The sequence below is a fragment of the Pelobates fuscus genome, chromosome 6, assembly GCF_036172605.1.
Source record: "Pelobates fuscus isolate aPelFus1 chromosome 6, aPelFus1.pri, whole genome shotgun sequence".
Lineage (NCBI taxonomy): Eukaryota > Metazoa > Chordata > Amphibia > Anura > Pelobatidae > Pelobates > Pelobates fuscus.
Window position 1 is genome coordinate 55,592,080 of NC_086322.1, and position 26,208 is coordinate 55,618,287.

Sequence of the window (26,208 nt, forward strand, 5' to 3'; positions counted from 1 at the left end):
TTTACATCTCTAAAAACAAAACAAAAAACAAACAAAAAAAAACAAACAGAACACATAATAATGGTCTATGCATAACAGATATCTTGCAAAATATAGCTCAATTATAGTCAGGTTTATTCGACTTGTTTTTTTTTCTGAATTTTATAAGTCATATGTCAGTTCACTGCAGCTCACTATTAAGTAAATTACATAAAATTATCTCTCTCTATATATATTATACAGTACACTTTGTACAAAACATTTAAAAAAAAACAATGCTGTCGCTTCTCTTTATACGCTTTGATTTTTTTATTCTCTCTATGTAGTAGTATACAATATCTTTAATGTACAGTATAACATTTTACTTTGATACATATAAATATAAATTGTATATGGTAACACCTGCCCGAGCAATACTGATTAAAAAATAGAAAATATGTAAGACCATGGAATAAAAAAAAAATAAAAAAAATTGTTGTGTAATGGAAATTATACTGCTGTAATAATACAAAACAATATTTAAAAAAAACAAAAAAAAAAAAAAATAATAATAAATACAAACTTTGGTTTTCTTCTAAATGTTTTTAATGTATAGTATGAATAAAATACACTGTGTAAATTGGGTTACTGGCACAATGATATATTTTGACATGTCTTTAATTTGCCCTGTTCATACAATAGTCATTTTCTGTATCAAGTGAGCTGGTGTATCCTGAAGAAGGATAGAGTTCTCTTTTCAATATTCTGTTGACAATGTTGAGTAAAACTTTTTTGTATTGTTTGCGAAGGAGAGAATATACAAAAGGGTCTGCTGCAGCTTTACTATACGCGAGGCACTTGCTTACAATACCCCAATAGTTGTTGATTTTCACAAACGGTAGAAGCTCTATTAACCTGCATATAAAGAAGAAAAAAGATTTCTGTAAGAAAGCAAACTTTTGTCCTGGTTGAATAAAAGAATAGAAAAGGCAAAAAAAACAATAGGAAGGAGAAAAAAAATATCATTAACAGAAGTATTCATCAATTAATGTACAATATGTTTTGACTGGTTATTTGGACATTGCTGCTATGTGTTTGGGACAAAAACAAACTGTATAAAAGTTATTGGGAGAAAAGGAAGGAAGGGAATTTCCAGGACGATTTCAGAGGAAGAGAAAATGCAGTATTAGTAGGAACGAGGTGATATGTCCAATAGAAATGTCTTCCCTTGTTGTTGTTTTTGGAAGTGATGTGGCTCAGCCTTTTCCTAAATAGGAGTATAAGTCCTTTATGTTGTGGAAATCTGTGGGGAACCAAATCTGCTGACTTGTTTTAGTTGAGAAGTTCTGCTAAAAAAATGCTATACTGTCTTTAGCCCATTCCCACGATTAGGACTTGGCATTACGTCCTGAATGGCATTGGCTTTAACGACGTTAGGGAGACATAACACGTCATAATGTCTGTGCTCCCGCAGCCCCCGAACCAGCATTCACTGTTTGCTGGTTCTGGTTTGAGACCCTGGCAGTCCACCTGCAACCAACCTAGGGAGTCCCCCAGCAGCCAATCAGTTGTGATTTAAGTCATATAATTGCGGTGGCAGGCTGTTATAGCCAAAGATATGTATCATGGGATGTTACATTGTATTTTGCCTCTCTTCCCGCACATTGATCTGAGGTGAGAGAGACAATAAGTTCATTGTACTTTTTTTGTTTAAATCTGAACCTTTTCTCCTAATTTAACCCTTTATAGTTTCTGTTAACCCCTTCCTGTGTTCTGATCAATGTATAGCATATCAGAGCATTTTATCTAACCAAACATTATTTTTACCCCACTTCAGTTTATTAAAAATATAATAACCCTTTTAGTGCTGAACACAGCATCTTATACTGCGATAAGTCATTGTCTTTTTTTTTTTTTTTGGTGTAAGGGACTGTGTGTTAGGCAGGTATGGAAAAAAATTATGAAAATAAAAAAGTCTCCATAGCCCATTACTGCACATCGGAGGAGGCTTATACCATGTTGACTAATGAGTTAGAGAGTGACTCCGTTGACCCATCTGACAGTGAGACACTTACTGCATCAGTTGTAGAGCCCCTAAGCCAGCCTTCTGGTGACTGTAACACCATCTAACAGAAGGCACTCAAACCGCTGCACTGTGTCTGATCATACTGGGTACCACCAAATTTAAGGGACCCTAAAATACCCCTATTTGCGGCATCCCTGGCCAAACAGATTAAAATTATTTCTGATTACCAAAATTATGAAAATTATTTTAACCTGTTTATGACAGATGGCATGTTTGAGCTTATGGCTGCACAAACTAATTTGCGTGCCAGCCAGTATCTCACTGCCAATCCCGAATCTCACTACAGCAGGAAGAATATGTGGCATCCCACTGACCACAATGAAATTAGGAGGTTTTAAGTGATGATGATAGAAAAATGGGTTGTGAAAAAAACAGAATTAGGACATACTGGCATAAGCACCCGATCCTAGTATAATCCCAGTCTTTTCCCTGGGATTATGAAGATGAATAGGCATGAACAGATTCTCTTTTCCTCCATTTCAGTGACAACACCTAGAAATGTCCCCAAGTATGAACGTCTACACAAAATTAGGCCCCTAATTGATCACTTATCAAAAACCTTTTCAGAAAATTACATCCCTGGCCAAAATAACTGCATAGACGCGTCCCATATGAAATTCAAGGGAAGATTTACTTTCAAGCAGTACATTCCATCAAAGCATGCTCGCTGTGGAATAACTTTTTATAAGTTGTGCGCTGTGAATCAGTGGTGGACTTAATACAATATGGCCATATGGTGGAACTGAATCCTCATAATTGTTTTCTGAGGAATGTGATTTTAAGTAGCCTTATAAAATGCACTGTTCCTTAGTCTGCATTATGTATACTTTTTGGTCTCTATGATCAGCCATCGTTATTCTGAAATTGAAAAGAAATATTAATATATTTACTTAAAATCAAACACTACTGCCAGGCCTTATAAGGTATTCCCCATGACAAGCCTGGAGAAAGAACCACCAGGGGATAATGTCTACCCACCAGGGCTTGATTGTCACTCTTCTGGCAAAGATATCACACAGCCTGGTTACAATGCTGCCGCCCATCCCATGTGTTCCCTATTAAGGGTTAATAAGTATGTAGGGGTGTATATAAAAAATACCCCTCTCTGTCTCATTAGAGATATCTTTGCCAGAAGCTCAAGGAAGCAGGCTGAAGGGTCAGTGTTAGGACCCGCTTAGGGGGGTCTGCCTTGACGTTGGCAGGCGGGCATTCCCTCCAATGGCCATTGGAGCAACTAAATGACCTCCATTTGTCGAAATATACATAGGGATTAAGGAGAGAGCACAGGCAACTTTTTCTTTTCTTTGGTTTTTACTATATATTGGGGCTGATGTGTACTGTGGTCCTTGCTGCCGGCCCAGTAGTGATGGAAGTGATCGCAGGACTTCTCTTTTTGTATTTATGTTTGACCTGCTTGTTAAACAAGCAGTATATTACTGATGTGCACGGGCAAAAAATTTGGTTAGGCACTTCCGAAATTTGGGACTTCGGGAATTCGAGACTTCTGAAAACTCACTGACCCTAACCCCTAACCCAGCCCCCAACCACAACCCTACACCCAACACCAACCCTAAACCTACATCCAACTCCACCCCTAACCCTAACCATACCCCCTTCCTGCAGTATGGACATGTAGTGAGTAGTGAGACAGCTCCTTGTCAATTCCCTAATATTAGGGATAATATCGCCTATACTTCCTCTACGAACAACCTATACTGAGTCCTACCGTAACTCTCACCAAGCTGATCCACCATACAGAAGCTGCAGGCGGTATATCTGGCTGTTTTGGTGGCATATGTAGTGTGGCCTGGGAGGGGCATCGGGTGGGATCTCAGGTCCTGAGGTGCTGTATTCCAGCCCAACCACAAACAGGGCTCCAAAGAATCTTGCCTGTGCCCTGTTTCTACCTGTATGTATGAGACTCCAGCATTTATATACATAGTCTATCAATCTCTCTAGCTGCCATCCCATAGTTATTTTATGTTTATTTCTTTAGTGCTCATATGTCGGAAGCCCTCTTGCTAAACAAAAACAGACTTAATGCTATGTCCCTGGATCTTTCAGGGCTTGTATACCTTCTTATTTTCTTCATGTTGACTTAGCCTGACAACGTTCTCATAGTTTACTCATGCATTCATAGCTCGTTCACCTTAAAGAAATCTACTTATGCATACCTAGCCTGCATACTTTCATATATAAAATGGTGCTGTTTTTTTCTCTGTTGCCATAACCCCTATTGTATTCCACATGCTTGCTTCTGATGTTGTGGCACAGTAAGGTTATTTGTTATTAGCTATGTCATGCACAACAAAAATAAAGAATTACAAAAAAAAAAAGAACCTCTTAATAATCAGAAGATAAACAAGGGCCAGCTCCTTTCACTTGCCTAATATTCCCTACTAGGGACCATTAGTAATATAGAGATGGAAGACCCAATAATTCCTTCCCTTGTACGATGTTTTGCAATAGGGGATGATTCAATTAAAGCTGGTGTAGAAGACCTTCTCAATGAACCATGATCAGAATAGGGGTCCACATAAAATTGACAATATTGCTTCCCTTACAGTCATAAAATTGACAACACTGCCTCCCTCACAGCCATAAAATTGACAACAATGCCTCCCCCACCAAAAAAAAAAAAACTTGAGAAATTGATGGAGCAAAATGACAGTATAACTTTCATTCAAGTTTTTATGGTTAACTACAACATTCAAACTGGTCATTATATTTTAATAAACTATGTGACATTCCAGTAAACAATGACAAAATTTTCATTTCAAAGATGACAACTGAGGTTACATATGCTTAGATGATAACGGGAATTGCACTTAATCAGGGCATATAAATGATTGGTTCGTGTTGACAATAAACCTCTAAATGTATCTGTCATTCATTTTGAGTACAGAACGCTACAGATTGAAAGACTAATGAAAAAAATCATGAAGCAAAAGCAACAATAAGCATATCAATGGTTTCTATCTGAAATGGGCTAATGTCATGTGTACAAGGCACTTTTTACGCGATAGAAACTAATTTGTATGGCAGATAAAAGTGGCAATCAAGCTTGCCCAATCTTTATCTGAATAAAATGCATTTTATTCTTGATGTTACTGCATCCTCAGGACAGCAGTATGTCTTTTTTATCTTTTAGATTGTATTAGTCAATACTGTCTCTGCGATTCTATGTTTTTCCAAAGTGTAAAGGACAACTTTTTTAATCTGGTTGAGCAGACATGTTAGGTCAGCTCTTACTGCTATCTGACTAACTGCTACTGAGCCTAACTCAGCAGCAGGCAAGTTAGATTGAGCAGCTGTTGGTCAGATTATAGTAGAGTCTGATCCAACATGGCTGCTGAGCCAGATTAAAAAAAAGTGACATTTTCTCAATAACATAATATATACATGATTTTCATTAAATGTAATAAACTTTTTAAAAAGCGAGAAGTAAACTTTTGATGACACTTGTCATTCCTGTCAATACCACCAAATATCTTGCCATGCAAGTCAGATTAGGACCTAATATTTTAGCTAATCTGTTTCTAAAACACACATTACCATTTATCATGTAACTTCCACTATTTCTATTTAACAACTGATACGTAGCTGGTATTTTCATTCTGCCTTGATATTTATTACGCAGAGATGATGCTGTTATAAAAGCCTTTCTTTGAAGTTTGGCTTAAGTTTCCTCCTGATTCTAAAGACTCACAGGTAATTTAAACAGCTGAAATTAAATTTATGAGAGCATCGAAACTTAACAACTTGCCCTTTGCATAGTCCTCACTCTGGTCTCAAATAATGTTAAACCTCCTTGTCCTTGTGTCAGTACAGAGAGAATCTATACTATCTATACATGAAACTGATTCTACCCAGAGGAGCATTTGAGAATCAAAATGCCAGCAAGTCCCCTCTGCATGGGGCAATGTATACCCACCAAAGATCACGTAAGTCTTATTGGGCATCATTAGTAAAGTGTAGCTATCACTTCTCAATGAACATTGAGCATGGTGTCAACATCTGAAAAGGGTGATCTATGGTCCCTCAACAGGCAATAAGGATTATTAAAAAATGAGTCACACAATTGACAACTGGGGTAATAGCTATGTTAAAACAACTAGACATCACTTACAACAAGCGGTATGTATTAGAGACCTTAGCTCAGTACGATAATGGTAATAATCTTCTGGCTCATAGCCACCCTCGATGCCACATGTTTATCAGAGGCAAATGGTCATTTCAAAAGTGGCAAATGACCAACATATGATGTGAAACCAACTAAATGCTTCAATACTATAAACAGGAGCAAAGTAATAACATATTCTTTTTTATAAATAACTGTTGGCAGACTACTTTAAAACTGAAATGAAGCTATGGTTTTAGATATATAGACAAAACCTTTCATGAGTTTAAAACAAACACAAAAGAACAACAGATGACTTTCCTGTGCATATGCTGGGTCTCACATAGCACAACAACCAAGACTGCTTAGACATTACACTACACATGTTTATCTCTATGTATTATAAGACATAACCTCTTTATTTTCAGCAATATTTTTTTGCAAATACTTCAGTTCAGTGTATTGTCATCACCTTTTTAATTTCCTCACTCAACAAGTTTTACAGATCATTATTATTGGCCACTAGATGTCAGTATTTCCTGTACTACTGCGTAATTACATTTATTTTACATCATTCGGAGCTAATACACCTATTGAGAGCCACAAATTGATTAGATGGTTCGTTCGGTAGTCTAGGCATCCTGTGCAGTGGAGAATTTCATACCAGCTATAATAATAATCATATGATTATCTCTACAGACATACCTATCATTTGTATAGTCCAATCTATTAATTTTAGTATTGCAACGTGTTCTATGCTGCTGTTTCCAGTGTGATGCTATGATTGTCTCAGCAGTATCCCAGGGAATTCATCACTGTTATGGAAATTGGTCTGTGAACAACTGCCTCAAGTCACATGCAGATTTCCTTACAAAAAATTATTGAGAGTATATAAAAAAATGAAAGGAATAAAAAAGTAAAAACTCTACAGGATTATTCATTCAAGTGAGGATTCCAAAGTTAGTTTTACATTTTAGGCCAACTGCCAAAATTCTCCAAGCCAGTTATGTATTAAGTCCATTCATGTTTAAATTTTTTTTAGTAGGGCCAAATAAGAAATATCTTTCTTCAATATGACATGGGGTGTAACTACAAGATTTTAAGCCAGACAGAGTGGTAGGAGTAAAATCCACCTTGTCTTTAGAACAGGCTGTTTTAAATAGAGATGAAGTTGAGTGTAACTGTCGCATGCATTGCCTAGATGAGAATCATGGGAGTTACAGTCCACATCATCCGGAAGGCAGGTTTACACTAATCCTAAATCCACCTGATACTAAACAATGACTGAATCATGAAAACCCTCACCAACCCTAACATTATTCCTAACCATCACCCTATACTAGCCATAACATTAATCCTAACCATCACCCTATACCAGCCCTAACATTAATCCTAACCCGACCCCTACACCAACCCTAACATTAATCCTAACCATCACCCTTACACCAACTGAAACATTAATCCTAACCCCACCCCTACACCAACTCAAACATTAATCCTAACCCCACCCCTACACCAACTCAAACATTAATCCCAAACCCACCCTTACATCAACCCTAACATTAATTCTAACCCCACCCCTACACCAACCTTAACATTGATCCTAACCATCACCATTACACCAACCTAAACATTAATCCTAACCATAACCCCTACACCAACCCTAACATTAATCCTAACTATCACCCCTACACCAACCCTAACATGAATCCTAACCCAACCCTTACACCAACTCAAACATTATTCCTAACCCCACCCTTACACCAACTCAAACATTCATCCTAACCATCACCCTCTACCAACTCAAACATTAATCCTAACCCCACCCCTACATCAACTCAAACATTAATCCTAACCACACCCCTACACTAACTCAAACATTAATCCTAATCCCACCCCTACACAACCCTAACATTAATCCTAACCATCACCATTACACCAATTTAAACATTAATCCTAACCATCACCCCTACACCAACTCTAACATTAATCCTAACTATCACCCCTACACCAACCCTAACATTAATCCTAACCCCACCCTTACACCAACTCAAACATTATTCCTAACCCCACCCTTACACCAACTCAAACATTTATCCTAACCATCACCCTCTACCAACTCAAACATTAATCCTAACCCCAACCCTACACCAACTCAAACATTAATCCTAACCCCACCCCTACACCAACTCAAACATTAATCCTAACCCCACCCCTACACCAACTCAAACATTAATCCCAAACCCACCCTTACATCAACCCTAACATTAATTCTAACCCCACCCCTACACCAACCTTAACATTGATCCTAACCATCACCCTTACACCAACTCAAACATTAATCCTAACCCCACCCCTACAGCAACCCTAACATTAATCCTAACCATCACCATTACACCAACTTAAACATTAATCCTAACCATAACCCCTACACCAACCCTAACATTAATCCTAACTATCACCCCTACACCAACCCTAACATTAATCCTAACCCAACCCTTACACCAACTCAAACATTATTCCTAACCCCACCCTTACACCAACTCAAACATTCATCCTAACCATCACCCTCTACCAACTCAAACATTAATCCTAACCCCACCCCTACATCAACTCAAACATTAATCCTAACCACACCCCTACACTAGCTCAAACATTAATCCTAATCCCACCCCTACACCAACCCTTACATTAATCCTTATCATCACCATTACACCAATTTAAACATTAATCCTAACCATCACCCCTACACCAACTCTAACATTAATCCTAACTATCACCCCTACACCAACCCTAACATTAATCCTAACCCCACCCTTACACCAACTCAAACATTATTCCTAACCCCACCCTTACACCAACTCAAACATTTATCCTAACCATCACCCTCTACCAACTCAAACATTAATCCTAACCCCAACCCTACACCAACTCAAACATTAATCCTAACCCCACCCTTGCACTAACTCAAGCATTAATCCTAACCCCACCCCTACACCAACCCTAACATTAATCCTAACCATCAACCTATACCAACCCTAACATTAATCGTAACCCGACCCCTACACCAACTCAAACATTAATCGTAACCCGACCCCTACACCAACTCAAACATTAATCGTAACCCGACCCCTACACCCACTCAAACATTATTCCTAACTCCACCCTTACACCAACCCAAACATTAATCCTAACCATCACCCTACACCAACCCTAACATTAATCCTAAACCTACACCAAATCTAACATTAATCCTAACCCTCAGCCAACACCAACTATGACATTAATCCTAACCCACATCCAACACTAAGCATGACATTAATCCTAACCCTCAGCCAACACCAACCATGACATTAATCCTAACCCTCAGCCAACACCAACCATGACATTAATCCTAACCCTTTAGCCAACGCCAACCCTAACATTAGTAAATGTTAGTAAAGTTCTCATGGACTTTATTTTTTATTGACAGTTTGTGTTATTGAACTGCACATTATTGATGCAGAGCCCACAATTCTTCCATGCCAAATTTTGTAGAGATGTCCATCCACAAATTTTGAATCAAAATTGGTTGAATTGTGCTAACTTCAGCAAAGTAGCACTGCTATTCTTTGTTATTATCTTTCTTTGGAGATATCATTTATTCCTAAAGCTTTGGATTTTCCCACTAAAACAATTTTTTATCTCACTGCAAGTCTAGTTTTAATTGTTTTAATCATCTACCATGTTTATCTTACCTAGTTTTGTTTTACCTCCAAATACTCCAGAGTAGAGATGTCGCGAACATAAAATTTTCCGTTCGCGAATGGCGAACGCGAATTTCCGCAAATGTTCGCGAACGGGCGAACCGGGCGAACCGCCATAGATCTCAATGGGCAGGCGGATTTTAAAACCCACAGGGACTCTTTCTGGCCACAATAGTGATGGAAAAGTTGTTTCAAGGGGACTAACACCTGGACTGTGGCATGCCGGAGGGGGATCCATGGCAAAACTCCCATGGAAAATTACATAGTTGATGCAGAGTCTGGTTTTAATCCATAAAGGGCATAAATCACCTAACATTCCTAAATTGTTTGGAATAACGTGCTTTAAAACATCAGGTATGATGTTGTATCGATCAGGTAGTGTAAGGGTTACGCCCGCTTCACAGTGACAGACCAAACTACCTGTTTAACGCACCGCAAACAACCGCAAACAGCCCATCTGCACAACCGCAAACTTCCCATTTGCACAAGGTTGGATACCAAGCTAGCCATGTCCCGTTCCTTTCCTCACTGATGTCATTGAAGGTCTCTCTTCCTCCACCCAGGAAGCGTGAGATGTAAAAAGATGCTTGGTAGGACCTCCTACTTCAAATTTGGGGCACTGCACGTGCAATCTAATGTGCCACTAGATAGGAGTGGTGTGTTAAGTAGTCCCCCTCATCAGGACTTTTTTAGTCGAATGTATCGCCCACTGTTAGATCCATCCCTCATTCATCTTAATAAAGGTGAGGTAATCTAGACTTTTTTGACCTAGGCGACTTCTCTTCTCAGTGACAATACCTCCTGCAGCACTGAAGGTCCTTTCTGACAGGACACTTGAAGCGGGGCAGGCCAGAAGTTCTATCGCAAATTGGGATAGCGCAAGCCACAGGTCAAGCCTGCACACCCAGTAGTCAAGGGGTTTATCGCTCCTTAGAGTGTCGATATCTCCAGTTAAGGCGAGGTAGTCTGCTACCTGTCGGTCGAGTCGTTCTCTGAGGGTGGACCCCAAAGGGCTGTGGCGATGCGTAGGACTTAAAAAGCACCGCATGTCCTCCATCAACAACACGTCTGTAAAGCGTCCTGTCCTTGCCGGCGTGGTCGCGGGGGAGGAGGATTACTTTCACCTCTTCCCCTGTTAGATTCCCGATGTGCTGTGACATCACTCTTATACCCTGTGTAAAGCATACTTTTTAATTTATTTTGGAACTGCTGCATCCTTTCCGACTTGCCATAATTCAGTAACATTTCAGGCACTTTCTGCTTATACCGGGAGTCTAGTAGCGTGGACACCCAGTACAGGTCGTTCTTTTTCAGCCTTTTTATACGAGGGTCCCTCAACAGGCACGACAGCATGAAAGACCCCATTTGCACAAGGTTGGTTGCCGAGCTTCTCATGTCCTGTTCCTTGTCCTCAGTGATCTCTCTGAAGGTATGTTCTTCCCCCAGCCACGTACAACACCACGGGTACCAGATAGGTGGCAACGAACACCCCGGGATACCTGTTGTGGTTGGTCTTCCTCCTCCTCCTCAAAGCCACATTCCTCCTTTGACTCCTCTTCCTCACAATCCTCTTCCAGCGTTGCCACAGGTCCAGCAAGCGATGCTGATAAGGCTGTTTCTGGTGGTGATGGTGACCACAACTCCAGGAAGAAAACAAATGGTACGATGTCGCTGATGGTGCCTTCGGTGTGACTGACTAGGTTTGTCACCTCCTCAAAAGGATGCATGAGCCTACAGGCATTGCGCATGAGCGTCCAGTAACGTGGCAAAAAAATTCCCAGCTCCGCAGAGGCTGTCCAAGCACCCCGGTCATACAAATACTCGTTAACGGCTTTTTCTTGTTGGAGCAGGCGGTCGAACATTAGGAGTGTTGAATTCCAACGTGTCGGGCTGTCGCTAATCAAGCGCCTCACTGGCATGTTGTTTAGCCGCTGGATATCGGAAAAGTGCACCATGGCCGTGTAGGAATGCCTGAAATGGCCACACATTTTCCTGGCCTGCTTAAGGACGTTCTGTAAGCCTGGGTACTTATGCACAAAGCGTTGTACGATAAGATTACACACATGTGCCATGCACGGCACATGTGTCAACTTGCCCAAATGCAATGCCGCCAACAAATTTCTTCCGTTGTCACAAACCACAAGTCAACCCCAAGATGGCGTGACACTGCCGTATCCGGGATGTGGAACAGTACCTGGGGAGCTGGGGGGTGCCGTTGATGTGGAGCAAGACGCAGCAGCAGAAGAGGACTCAGCCGAGGAGGTTATGGAAGAGGATGGAGTAGGAGGAGTAAAGGAGCTGGCAGCAGGCCTGCCTGCAAGTCGTGGCGGTGTCACCAACTCCTCTGCAGAGCCACGCATTCCATGCTTGGCAGCCGTCAGCAGGTTTACCCAATGCGCAGTGTAGGTGATATACCTGCCCTGACCATGCCATTACTTCCTTTTGCACAATCGAGTACAGGTTGGGGATTGCTTTTTGTGCAAAGAAATTTCGGCCGGGTACCTTCCACTGTGGTGTCCCAATAGCTACAAATTTTTGTGAACGCCTCAGACTCCACCAGCTTGTATGGTAAAAGCTGGCGGGCTAAGAGTTCAGTCAAGCCAGTTGTCAGACGCCGGGCAAGGGGGTGACTTTGTGACATTGGCTTATTACGCTCAAACATGTCCTTGACAGACACCTGACTGTGGGCAGATGAGCAGGAACTGCTCAAGGCGAGAGACGGAGGGGCGGATGGTTGAGAGGGGGCAAGGAGGACAGCAGTGGTTAACGTGGCTGGAGATGCTGGACCAGGAGGAGGATGGCGGCTTTGAGTTTGTGTGCTGCTTGTACTCATGTGTTGATCCCATAGGCATTTGTGATGTGCGATCATGTGCCTTCGCAAAGCAGTTGTACCTACGTGGGTGTTGGACTTCCCACGACTCAGTTTCTTTTGGCACAGGTTGCAAATGGCATCGCTGTTGTCAGAGGCAGACACACAAAAAAAATGCCACACTGCTGAGCTCTGCAATGACGGCATTCTGGTGGTGGCAACAGCATGCGTTGATTGGCGTGCTGTCTGGCTGACCCAGGGTGCCGATGCATGCTGTCTGACTGTGCCACTAGCTCCTTGCGACGACCTCCCCCTGCTTCCAACTTGTCTCCTCCTCCTCCTCTCTGTCTCCCCATCTGAACTTTCCCCCTGTTCTTCTTCTCTTCTAGCGGGCACCCACGTGACATCCATGGACGCATCATCATCATCAACCGCTTCACTTGTATCTGACAACTCAGCAAAGGAAGCAGCAGTGGGTACAACATCATCATCATCACACCGTACGTGTGTAATGCTGCCTGACTGAGACATATCCCTGTTATCTACATCCTCTGGCAATAATGGTTGCGCATCACTCATTTCTTCCAACTGATGTGTAAATAACTCCTCTGACATACCAAGTGAAGTGGCTGTGGTGCTAGTGTTGGTGGTGGTGTGATGGGCAATTGTAGGTATAATACACATTGCTAAATTGTATTTCTTTAAACTGCAACTGTTTCTTTAACTAATAACCTTTTACCTATTTACAGTACACAACATGTTTACTCCATCTTGTCTTAGACTAATGCAATAACAAATCAAGGCTTTGCCTATGTCAACCTAACGTCTAGTCCAAATAAAGATTAAAGATGTCTAGGTTATGACATTAGACTGTTAAGTATGTTTTTCTTTTATTTTTAAATATGAACTGCTTTCAACCCTAAGGTGTTTGTCAACCTAACCTCTAGTCCAAATAAAGATTAAAGATGTCTGGGTTATGACATAAGACTGATCAGGGTGTTTTTCCTTTATTTTAATATATGAACTGCTTTTAACCCTAAGATTAATTAACCCATACATTACCAGTAGTAATTAGAAATGCTATACTATATATACATGCATAATCAATGCTAGGTAGAGACTTACTGACCGACTCTGGAGGTGACATACTGAGAGATTACCTGTATATGCAGGAGGGTATGTTATACTAATACTTTTGCAAGCATTTATTCATTTAATTTTATATACTCTGCTTTATGATTTATTAATGGATTATATTCAATAAACTATATTAAAAGACAAAGTTATTGCTTCTAACTCCTATTTTTATTGTATTCTCAATTATTTATGTATTTTAAATAGAGAAACTCTATACCGACTATACAAAATTTTAGCTAAGATATCTGTATGGTTAGCCCTGCTAAATTCTAGGTTTTAAGACGTTATAGCGGTAAATAGGAGTACTAGTGGTTACAGTGGCGGCAGGCGGGCGAGTGGTAACTTGAGAGGTGCCCAAAGCTTAGCTGGAGGAGGATGGTGCGTCGAGGTTCCGAGCGGAATCTGTAGAAGATTGGGTGTCCTGTGTTAGCCAGTCAACTATGTCCTCAGAACTTTTCAAGTTCAGGGTACGTGGCCTCTGAACACTGGGCATTATTCTAGGGCCAAAGGGAATCACAGCACCACGACCACAACGGCCCCTGCGGGGTGGCCTGCCTCTGCCTGTCATTTGTTTTTTCGATTAGTGGTACTATGCGTGCAAGCTACTGTGACAACAGATATGAGTGGCACTGGTGTGACACTGTGCCCTGGCAGGCCTTGAAACGGAAGGAAACTGACTGCTATTATATTACAGTCCAAAAAGTTTTTTTTTTTGTTAAATGCAAGCTATTGTGACACCAGATATGAGTGGTGGCACTGGGCAAGTGGGCACAGTATACGCTGTGAGCCTGACACACACGCTGGCAGACAATTAACTGCTATTCAATCTATTACAGTCAAAATTGTATTTTTTTTTTTTTTTTTAAATGAACACTACTCTTACACCAGATATGAGTTGCACTGGTGTGACACTGTGCCCTGGCAGAGCCCTGAAACGCACACGCGTGAAGGAAACTGACTGCTATTATATTAGTCAAAAAAGTTTGTTTTTTTTTAAATGCAAGCTATTGTGACACCAGTGAGTGAGTGGTGGCACTGGGCAGGCCCTGAAACGCACACTAGTGAAGGAAACTGACTGCTATTATATTACAGTCCAAAAAGTTTTTTTTTTTGTTAAATGCAAGCAATTGTGATACCAGATATGAGTGGTGGCACTGGGCGAGTGGGCACAGTATACGCTGTGAGCCTGACACACAGGCTGTCAGGCAGGCAACTGCAATTACATTACACAGAAAAAAAAAAGCAGACTGACGTTCTAGCCCTAAAAAGGGCTTTTTGGGGTGCTGTCCTTACAGCAGAGATCAGATGAGTCCTTCAGGACTGTAGTGGACACTCAATACACTAGCCTAGCTATCAATTTCCCTATCAAATCAGCAGCAGCTACACTGTACGTACTCTCACTAAGAATGCAGCTTCACAATGAATGTAAAATGGATGCTGTCCAGGAGGTGAGAGGGTCTGGAAGGGAGGGTCTTCTGCTGATTGGCTGGAATGTGTCTGCTGACTGTGAGGTACAGGCAGGGTCAAAGTTTACGCAATGATTATGAATAGGCGGCGGACCAAACAGCGCATGTGTTCGCCATCTGTGGCGAACGCGAACAAGCGATGTTCGCCAGGAACTATTCGCCAGCGAACAGTTCGGGACATCACTAGAGATAAGATTTTCAGTACTTACTATTACACGTATTCAATCCAATATATGGAATCAGTAACACTCCATTGCATGGAATCAGTGAAAATTCACCTTAATGCTACTTAATTCAGATGTGAGCTCATAAGGATATATCTTACTTCATAAGTTATAGTTACCAGCGTCAATGCGTGAATTCAGGCAAAGCAAGGTTCAATTCAAGTAGAAAACTCCTATAGTACTGAATAGTATGCTAGGAAATAATAAAGCATAGATAACAGGAAAATCCTCTCTCACTGGTAAGCTAACTAAATGTCAGAGATTGGAAATAGAGTGTGAAAGAAAAAGTAATTAATCCATTATATCATGCTTGATATGTGCATGATAAATAGCAGCAGCATGAGTGCGTGTGAAAAGTGCCCTGTGAAAATCAAAAGTTGCCCCCCACAAGGGAGCCTTTTTTTTATTTTTTTGCCACCACCCTGAAAGTGCAGCCCAAGGTAAATACCTTGCAAGCCTCACGGTAAATACAGCGCTGCCTAGAACCCTAGTGGTTATTCGGGACGATACCATCCTGAAACTCACCTCCATCTCTAAGGCTCCATCCTTCTTCCAATCCTTGGACCTACCACTAGGAGTTCTAACCTCGGAGACACCATCCACATCCCATACATGGGACCCAGAGAGGACAATTCCATTTGTTCCAAGAAAAGGAGTAATGAAGGAAGGAGACAGTGCCTGAACTTCTTATTTGCAACATATACCGCACCGTACACTTTTTGCTTATGTTAAAGGAACACTATAGTCACCTAAATTACTTTAGCTAAATAAAGCAGTTTTAGTGTATAGATCATTGCCCTGCAATTTCACTGCTCAATTCACTGTCATTTAGGAGTTAAATCACTTTGTTTCTGTTTATGCAGCCCTAGCCACACCTCCCCTGGCTATGATTGACAGACCCTGCATGAAAAAAAAAACTGGTTTCACTTTCAAACAGATGTAATTTACCTTAAATAATTGTATCTCAATCTCTAAATTGAACTTTAATCACATACAGGAGGCTCTTGCAGGGTCTAGCAAGCTATTAACATAGCAGGGGGATAAGAAAATCTTAATTAAACAGAACTTGCAATAAAGAAAGCCTAAATAGGGCTCTCTTTACAGGAAGTGTTTATGGAAGGCTGTGCAAGTCACATGCAGGGAGGTGTGACTAGGGTTCATAAACAAAGGGATTTAACTTCTAAATGGCAGAGGATTGAGCAGTGAGGCTGCAGGGGCATGTTCTATACACCAAAACTGCTTCATTAAGCTAAAGTTGTTCAGGTGACTATAGTATCCCTTTAATGTTAATGCCTTATGATCTCTTTGAGTTGAAGTATATAAACTGTTTACTATAACCCCAAAGTTTCCTGGACCCCCTTATGTCACCTACAAGCTGCACCAGCACTTCATATGAGATAAATGGTTCCATTTACTTAACTAACACACCCCCGTGACCCACTTGGTTAGGGTTCGAGATTAATTAATGCCTTAATTCAGCATATTAAACATTCTTCATGCACCCTGTATTTGCACTCTAGTTGAAAAACAGGGACCTTTCCTACTAGACTTATCCAATATCACCCTTGTCAATCTTTGTCCGAATGGACTAATCTACACGAACATGCTCGTACTCCAACCTGTGCTCTCTTCACCTATTCCTTTCTCATACTTAAGATTGCACTATGCTATACAAGGGTGTGGGATATCACAATGTTTAAAGGCTATTGTTATACTACCGTATGAACCATAGATCGCCTTAAATTAAATACTTCTCTTAAGGATTAAGTATAGAATTGGCCAGTTTGACTTTACAAAACAAAAAAATTGCGCAATGTTCTTTCTGATTATCTGTCTTATCGCAATATTTTGCAATGGCTGTCGACTGTCTAAATTGGTTAAATAACTATTTCTCCTCAGTATATAAGGAAGAATCTATGGCTAGATATATACAAATGATGACTGCAAAAAAACTTGCAGGACAACTGTGATTGGATGACTCAAGACAAGGTGCTGCAGCAACAAAAGAATGTTAATATAAACAAAACTGACAGCATTCACCCACAAGTTCTTAAGGAGCTAAGTGAACCTCTGTTTTTAATAATCTGATAATCTTTCTGATTATCAGTTGAGCATTGTCAAAATAGTACAGCTTACCTAACCATTACTGCCAACAATTTACATCACTTTGAAATTACAATCTGCCCATTTTAAAATAAATAACTCTCCCTGGAGGTGGCGATATTCTCCGTTAGACATAGATTTTGTAAAAGTGGCCACTGTCTGTATAATTCTATGTAATAAAATCCTTGATGCTTTATTACTAAGTGTTCTAGAGTTTTATTTTTCACTTACTACATAACTGATAAATAATACATTTATGTGATGCATAAGTAATCAAGTCTACTATTATTGAATCTAATCCATGCTCCCTAATGGTTGATTACTTTGGTTTAATTGTTTTCATTCTCTTGGTAAACAGACGATGAGGGAGCCTTGAAGATCACAGGAAATGCTCTACTAATTGATCAATTTTCATTTGACAAACATAAATTGTGTTTCTTGAATGTTTCCTGTGCTAAATCACAGAGAGGGGAAAGATGCAACCTGTCTAGCAAAAACAATCGATTGCTGTACATATACTGCATTTATAAGTCTACTACTTGAGGAATTGGCATGTACTGAATCACAGAGAATAATTCAGATGCTAGAAAATGATCAGTGTTCACTATGTAAATTGAGCAATTAAATTTTCAAATTGACCCAAATTAAATTATCTTTTTGTAGATATAAGAAATATTTAAAAAACAGAGTTGGGGTCTCTACCACAATACTTTATTAGATATATTTTTTCTAACACTTCCCTAACCACCTCCCTTGTGTACACAGAATAGCTTTAAGTTTTCATTCTATGGAATGTTCTCAAAATGTTCTTTATAAATTTGGATCTATGTTGATATGATAGCATTTTACAGTTGCTGCAGGTTTGTTGGCTATATGCTCATACTTTCATTTTATCTTTCCAAAACACAGGAGAAGATAATACTGAGAACAGACAACAACTAAAATAGTTTGCCTTTTGTGGGGTGTCCACTCACTTACTATTGGACTATTGCAGAGTAAGACTAAATTATTTACATTGTTTACAAACTGATTCTACTCTAACGTGCAATACATATAAAAAATATTGGCCAAATCTTTCTGCACAACAAATAGAGGCACTCCCAAATGATCTTGTCAGCCGTGGTGGCCCTTGTCCATGAAATGTGAGGTGAGATTGTAACACGTGGCCTAACCATGCTACTCTGACTTTTGCCCACAGACCTGCCAATCACTCACAGTTTTTTTTCACTAAAGTATAATTCAAATTTAAATTTTTCAAATTTGAGGTCAAAATAGCAAAATTGGAAGCCTAGCTGACAGAGAGAATCTTTCCAGTTTGGCTAATTTTACATTTAATTTGAAATTCACTTAGAATTTTCACTCTAGTGAATAACACTGTATCTGTTTATTGTTTTCCCACCATTCTGTGTAAACTCTACAGTTCTCTCTACCAGTTAAGTATAAGTGCCAGGATGCCTTGAACCATGGAAATAACGGTCCTTCATATCAGTGCCAAGATGACAAAGAGTACCCAAAGTGTTCACTAAATGAAAATAAATGAGGTCCTTATTTGCTCCCATAATTCCAAATGTATGTGGTAATAGAGGATGTTGCTTTCATATCTATCCAAAGTCATAAAATAAACACGTAATATAAAATATTTTTACGGTAACAAATCATGCCCATTCTTACCATTACAAAATGTTAAAACTCAGACAGATTTATGAAAATAAAAAACAATTAAAACCTATTTGCAAAAATGGTTAACCTTTATGTGTTTTGCAACCCTATATTATAACTGAAAGTTGCTATTTTTGAATGGGAAATTCCAGAAAACGATATTTCTGTATTGATTTACCATTGTAATCCCCTGTATTTGTATCCACCTTGTTAAGACCTGCAGTGGTTAGGGTACTGTGGTCTTCTATTCCTTTCCCAACAGCTGAGCTTAAGTTACATACAGTATAAGGTGGAGTATCTTCTTATTATAACAGATGGTAATGGTTAGTATTCCTAGAGATAAAACAGAATAAAACACGTAATAGTGCAATATTGTCTATATAATATTAAAAGTGCAGAAAATGGGTGGAATATCACTCACAAAGAAGGAGCCTTTGGGTAAGGAATATTGAGCTTTACCCAAAGGCTCCTTCTTTGTGAGTGATATTCCACCCATTTTCTGCACTTTCAATATTATATAGACAATATTGCACTATTACGTGTTTTATTCTGTTTTATCTCTAGGAATACTAACCATTACCACCTGTTATAATAAGAAGATACTCCACCTTATACCGTATGTAATTTCTGTTTGATGTGAGGGTAAAGGGTAACTCACTAGGGTGTTTTTGAGTATCTCTTATTTTTTGTGTGTTCCACTGGCAATACTGTTATCTTTTATTGTTAGCTGAGCACAAGTGATTATAGCTGCAGCAGGGAGTAGAGGAATAGGGTAGATGAATGCAGCTTCCAAGACGATTCGCCCCAGCAAATAGAATATTCCCCAAACATGAGCCTAGACTTCATGAAGGGTGTAACAGGAATGAAGTTTATTGAAAACACACTGGCTTTTATGAGAAATCCTTCTGCAAGAGGACCTCCCACAGCAAACAAAGACATTAACCAATCATCATACAGTTTTACAGTAATACACGCCTTCCCTCTGCCTGGGAGATATTGAGATAAGTTAAGGAATAAATCAATTATCTCCAGGCAGAGGGCACACAATTTCCCCAAAAGTTGGAACACCCCTTTCCCCACAAGGTATCCCCACAAATTACATATCCCCTGATAGCCCCGATCTGGGGGACAAACATATCCAAATTTCACCCAGATCGGTTCAGGGGTTCTTAAAAAGTGTGGAAGTCATGTTTTATCGACACGAGGCTCCTGCCCAAAACAGTTCCACGAATTCAGCGTGTGCGGTCGGTCAATTCAGAAAAAGGTAAAAAACGAACAAAGTACCGAATGGTTCCTCCTGGCTCATAGGAGCGATTGCTCCCCTTGTCCGTACGAACAAAACTACCAAATGGCGCTCTTCTGGCTGTTTGGTAATCAAGAGAAGCAGGCGTTCGGTAGTTTCAGCGGTGGTTCGTGAGGTCGAGTGTCCGATTTTAGTTCCAGACACTCGACGACCAAGTCCTGCTGACTACCCTCGTGCGAACAAGATGGCCGCCATTTTCTATTCCACGTGGCGTTCGGCTATACGAACAGCGGCCGCCCAGGGAGCACTTAATAGTCGGTTCTTTTGAACGTAATGAGCCAGGAGGGTGGTCGGTGTTCGGTAGTTTCAAACTACCGAACCAATTTTCAATATCCATGCAGTAAATGGAGGAAACAAACCGAATAAAGAAGAAAATGTTAAATAAAAGTCTATTTTCTTCACACCCCTCCTATGTAAAAATGTATCTTCTTTTTGGTACTTTATTTCTTTAGAACTCATTGGTTATCATTCAGTGGTACTGAGTTTCCAATTAATTTCCCTTTTGTAAGAGCATATTTTGTCATTTTTATATTAAGTATTGTACATTCCTTTATTAACTAGAAACTTTACACCTCTTTGTTTATTTTTTGGTAAATCTTGTGTTCTGATTCACAATTATATTGACAGACAAGACTTTCTATTCAAATTGTAGTTGGTGTAATCAAACCAACACAACCTACCAAAGTATAATACTCATTATTAATATTATGTTCTCTGTGTTACCTTATGGGGTTTCTTCACTAAAACAGCAAAATATCCTGAAAGAACAAATCACAATTTCTCTACCAAGGAGACATGATGAACCCAAAACTAAAATAAAGATATTCATCATTAACCACATTCTCTCACAGGTTTGGACATGGGGTTTGAATGGCCTCTGAACTTAAACAATCAATTGAAAACCGCAAATGTATACCAGAGTGAGGAGAAAGTGTGGTACAGGTATGAAAGAGAAATCATATAAGCCAAATCTACTAATGCTAAAGTAGCTGGTGGAAAGCTCAGACTGGGGAGAAGACAGTTGTAGACCAGTACACACAGCGATGTTCAGGTAGACAAAGGTAAAATAACATCAAAGGAGCCATGTATGGGCATGAGGATAAGGGAGCAGTATCTTTATATAGGACTGATATGCCAGTGAAGGGGTTACTGATCATGGAATATTCGACATCAATTTAACATTCTTGGGCCCAGGGTATGTCAACTTATAATATGATTAGTGCAGAGGAATCAATATAAGCTTGAACCAATTCCACAAAGATCATGACAAATTAGGTGAATTTTAGAAATATTGACCAACTTAATTTTATTTGCCTAAAATGCACAGGTGTGATTGAGCTCCTAAATCTCAAGGAGAATTTTACTCCATTCTCACAATAACTGAAGTAGACAATATGTCATCAATGTATCTACTTTTGAATCTGGGACACATTTTTGAGTTGTAGCAAAGAAACAGACTGCCTACACAGAATCATAAGATGGCTCAATGGCCCAGAGTGGCTACACCTTGAATGTCAATCCAAGGCATACCATATACTTTGCAGAGATGATTTTTTAAAATACTTATAGCAACATTTTATCTGTCAAATCAGTCTTTCTCAAGCCTACATTTTTGAGGAAGTGCAAGAACACAATTAAATGCAGCAATTGACTGCTCCTACAATACAGTCTAGACTCGAAAAAGGATTCCTATTATTCTCAGAGCATTAACGAGCTACAAAAGCTAATGTGAGCTTGGGAGGTCTACCACAAACAAAAGGAATGCTTCTGTTCCCATTTTTTTTTTGTCATAAAAATTATATATTGAATTCAATGCTGTGTAAAATTATATGTACAGGATATATAGGAACAATGAGACAGATAGTTTAAATTATAGTTTATATTTGTTACTATGTAGTTTACTGATGTTCCAGAGCTGTATTTTTTCTCATCACAATAGCATGTTTAAAATGCCATATCTTGTATAGAGAGTATAACTATAGAGCAATTGATGGCTAAAAATGTGTTAGATGAGAGGACCTTCTATATAAGTCTAAAATTCAATCACAGAATGAACGCGTGCTCTGTATTTAGCTAGTTAAGAAAGCCCACTATAAAAGTAATTCAGTTTTCCTATACTAATTATATTATAATCACAATGTCACAGTATTGTTGCTGCTTTGTAAATTGATTATTGTCAATAATATTTCATTATGATGATTTCAAGCAATCAATAATTTCATCTTTTTTGAAATTACGAAAACAGAATAATTAAATGTCTTGCTACTATGAAGCACTGAATAATCAGATCTCATCATGCATACATTTTATATGAAATATCTGAAAGAACTCTCTTATCTTTGAGAATGAGTACTCTGTTACAAGTGCAGAAATAAAATGACAGTAATAATTACAGAATTGCAGGAAGCATGCCATTTTATACCACAAATCACATATGATAGGGTATATTATCTCTAATCAGTCTACAATAACTGATTAAATAATTGCATCCATGCCTGATAACTGTAATAATTCACGAACAATTTATGAACATTTAAAAGATAACAAAGGGGAACTATAGTTTAAAAAAAAAAAAAACTTTTTGTAACTTAAATTTATTGGGATCTCATTCAGTAATACAATAATGTAGGTATAAATTTCACATCTAGAATTCCTACATTTTTTTTTTATAAATCATGTCACAGTCACATTATTCCACAGGATCTCTCTAGATCAGGGATAGGCAACATTTGGTACTCCAGATGTTGTGGATTACATTCCCCATACATCTCCCATAATACTTGTACAGCCATAATAATAGCAAACCTTCTCAAGTTCTAGGATTCAAGAAGACCAAATAAATGACAAAGTACCCGGTGCTTTGAGGGGCTTACATTGTTACACCCCCATAGCAGCAATCTTATCTAGATCAACATGATTCCATAACAGGACATTTTCCCCAACCCATCTAATGAGACTTCCAGATTTAAGTGAAGTCTTATGATAGACTTTCTTCGTTCAATTTGAACTTCAAGCATGTCTTGGATGCTTTACACCATCTCGAGAGCTATCTGATAGGTAGGTACATACAGAATAAATATTTTTCCCTCTTAATTGTTCCAGTAAGTAAATACATTGGAAATATTGTTGACACAGTGTGTATTTTTTATAATTACTTTACATGATCATATCCACAAATCTTTTTTTTTTTTTTTTGTTAAAGCCAGACAACACATATTGGTGCATGGATAAATAATACCATTTTAAGTAACTAGCATTTTCTTTGCCAAATGAGCTCAGCGTCTCTGTGAGCTTTGGAAAACTCAAAGTCAAGATGGAAGCAATTGGAGGTTTTAGTCAAGTCAACTTACCATTACCATTGCCAGTGGCAATACACACACACACACACACAAACACATTTCAACACATATTCAGACACATATAGTTACACACTTAAATCCACACAAAGTTAGACATTTCTGTAAATGTACACACACCTACACAGGCCCGTAGACATACACACAGTTACACACTCCTGTAGTGTGGCGGTGCTCTGGGTGGAGGCTCCTGGAGTTCTGCATGCAACTCCAGAACACCAGAACCTTAGAAATAGAGTTGTCTGAAGCACCCAGTTCAGGCAAACACTGCTTCTTTGACAGAAATAAGAGCTCAGTCATGGCTCTGATGCTGGCCAGGGCACCAGCAATCCAGAATATATGCCTCTCTATTCTAGGACTGTCCCAGTCAACTTACAGATCTGGAAATACCATTACCAATACTTTGAGGCTCCTTGCTCTAATCTATAGCTTAAAGCAAAAGTGTAATAGGTGCTAATGCTTTATATGTTTGGGCATGCTTATACATTTAACTTTGTTTCTCGATTTTATTCACAAGGCACCCCAAGACGTACCAAACAAAATGCATTTTCATTTCAAATTCATATTAGTATCGCCTATCAGTTGTATACAACATCAGCCAATCAATCAACATATTTACCTATATATGTACAAATCTGCCTCTTTGTCATCCTGTCTGCCTGTCCATCTGGTGATTCATTTGTCTGTCCTTATGGTCATGGTCTTATCTATTTATCTGTTTATTTGTTTGCCTGTATTGTTCTGTCTTGGTCTCTGTCTACATAACCAGCAAAAGAAGTGGTGTCCCTCTGGTTTTATATTAGAAACAAATTATAAAGGTAGATGTCTGTCACAAGTAAACACCATTAAAATGTTTGCAATACGTACCTTGTGATAACATATGGGGCAAAACACAGCACGAACGATCCTATAAAAATACTGATTTTTTTTGTAGCTCGCTGACGTCTCCTTTTCTGCTCACTGAGACACCTCTGTTTCACACTGTAAAGTAAATGAGGTATGTGAATGCACAATAAAATAAGGGGGCATCGCTAGCAGTTCACCATGCTCCAACACATATCAATTAATATGGCATGCTTGCTAAAATAATGTGTATTGTGTATATAATATGTATATTATTGTATACTCTACCACACATAAATGTGTCTTTGCACAAAACATATGTCATATGTCACAGTGATATTGTGGATTACAACTTCCAAGGACATTGTGTGAAAATCACTTAACTACGTGGAGGGTTTTTGGGGCACATCCTGTCTGTTTTCACAATTATTATTACAATTTTATTTTTACCTATGCTTACCATATTCTTCCTGCATTGGATATAGACATATTAATTTAAATGACCGGTATTCAATATTTTCCATTATATGTAAGGGGATCATTGTACATCTTTTGACCACACTTGCAATATAATTAGAAATTAAATTTTGGTAAATCGCTTGAAAAATCACTTGACAAATGAAAATTAAACATTTTATTTTATTATAAAAGTCCAGTCTTTACTCATTTACTTATTTTTTGTCAATACATAAAAATCCACTAATTGTTCAAAAAAAATGTGCTGTAAAAAAAAAAACGCGTGCTGTGTGTACTTGATGTGCGTTTGTGTGTGTATAGAGTTTGTATGATTGCCTACTAAAAGCCTTTTCTTGAAAGCATTTATTGTCAACATCAGAACTAAGCAGTGGGTGATTTCATTAATGTGACTACTCCCTGCTACTCATCTCCTCTTTTTGTGTATCCCCTTTTCCAATCTGTTGTTTCTATACCTAGCAGGATTTGTCTCCCATTGGAGACACAAAACCCTAGTCTTACTGGATCTCCTTGCGGAAGGATATATAGATGTTTAAATCCATTCTCAGCTGCACCCATAGGGTCTACAGTTGATTTGAAAGGGTCTATTTTATTTGTTAACGCAGCCTTCCTGCCCAGTCATTTAAGCCCCTCCCAGATTCTTTTTGTAGGCCATTGTGTTAAAGTATCTCTGATTATAACTCAAAATGGAATTTACAAGGGGCTCTAATCCTATGACTCTAAAATAGCTTATTAAAAAGAAGGGTGAACTTAAAATAGTGTAATAAATTTAAGTAGTATATGAGGAAGGGAAGTACGCTGGTAATATGAGATAATAAAGTGAATGCTATATACTTTGAAGGGGGTACAGGTATGTAAAAGAGGTCAAATAAATTTGGAGAGGGGTAATTAATCTTCTGATTTGGAAATAAAGACGTGTTCATT

General features: G+C 38.9%; 1 protein-coding gene across 1 annotated transcript in view; it reads right to left on the bottom strand.

Annotated features, from left to right (window-relative positions):
* Positions 1-612: 612 nt before the first annotated feature.
* GPR78 (G protein-coupled receptor 78) overlaps positions 613-26,208 on the bottom strand; it is a 28,213-nt gene continuing 2,617 nt past the window's right edge. Inside the window, exons 2-3 of the mRNA XM_063459858.1 lie at positions 24,835-24,948; positions 613-873 (exon numbers count right to left, since the gene is read on the bottom strand). Coding sequence (XP_063315928.1) covers positions 636-873; positions 24,835-24,948 — 352 coding nt within the window. The 3' untranslated portion in view covers positions 613-635. The remainder of the gene's footprint in view (positions 874-24,834; positions 24,949-26,208) is intronic.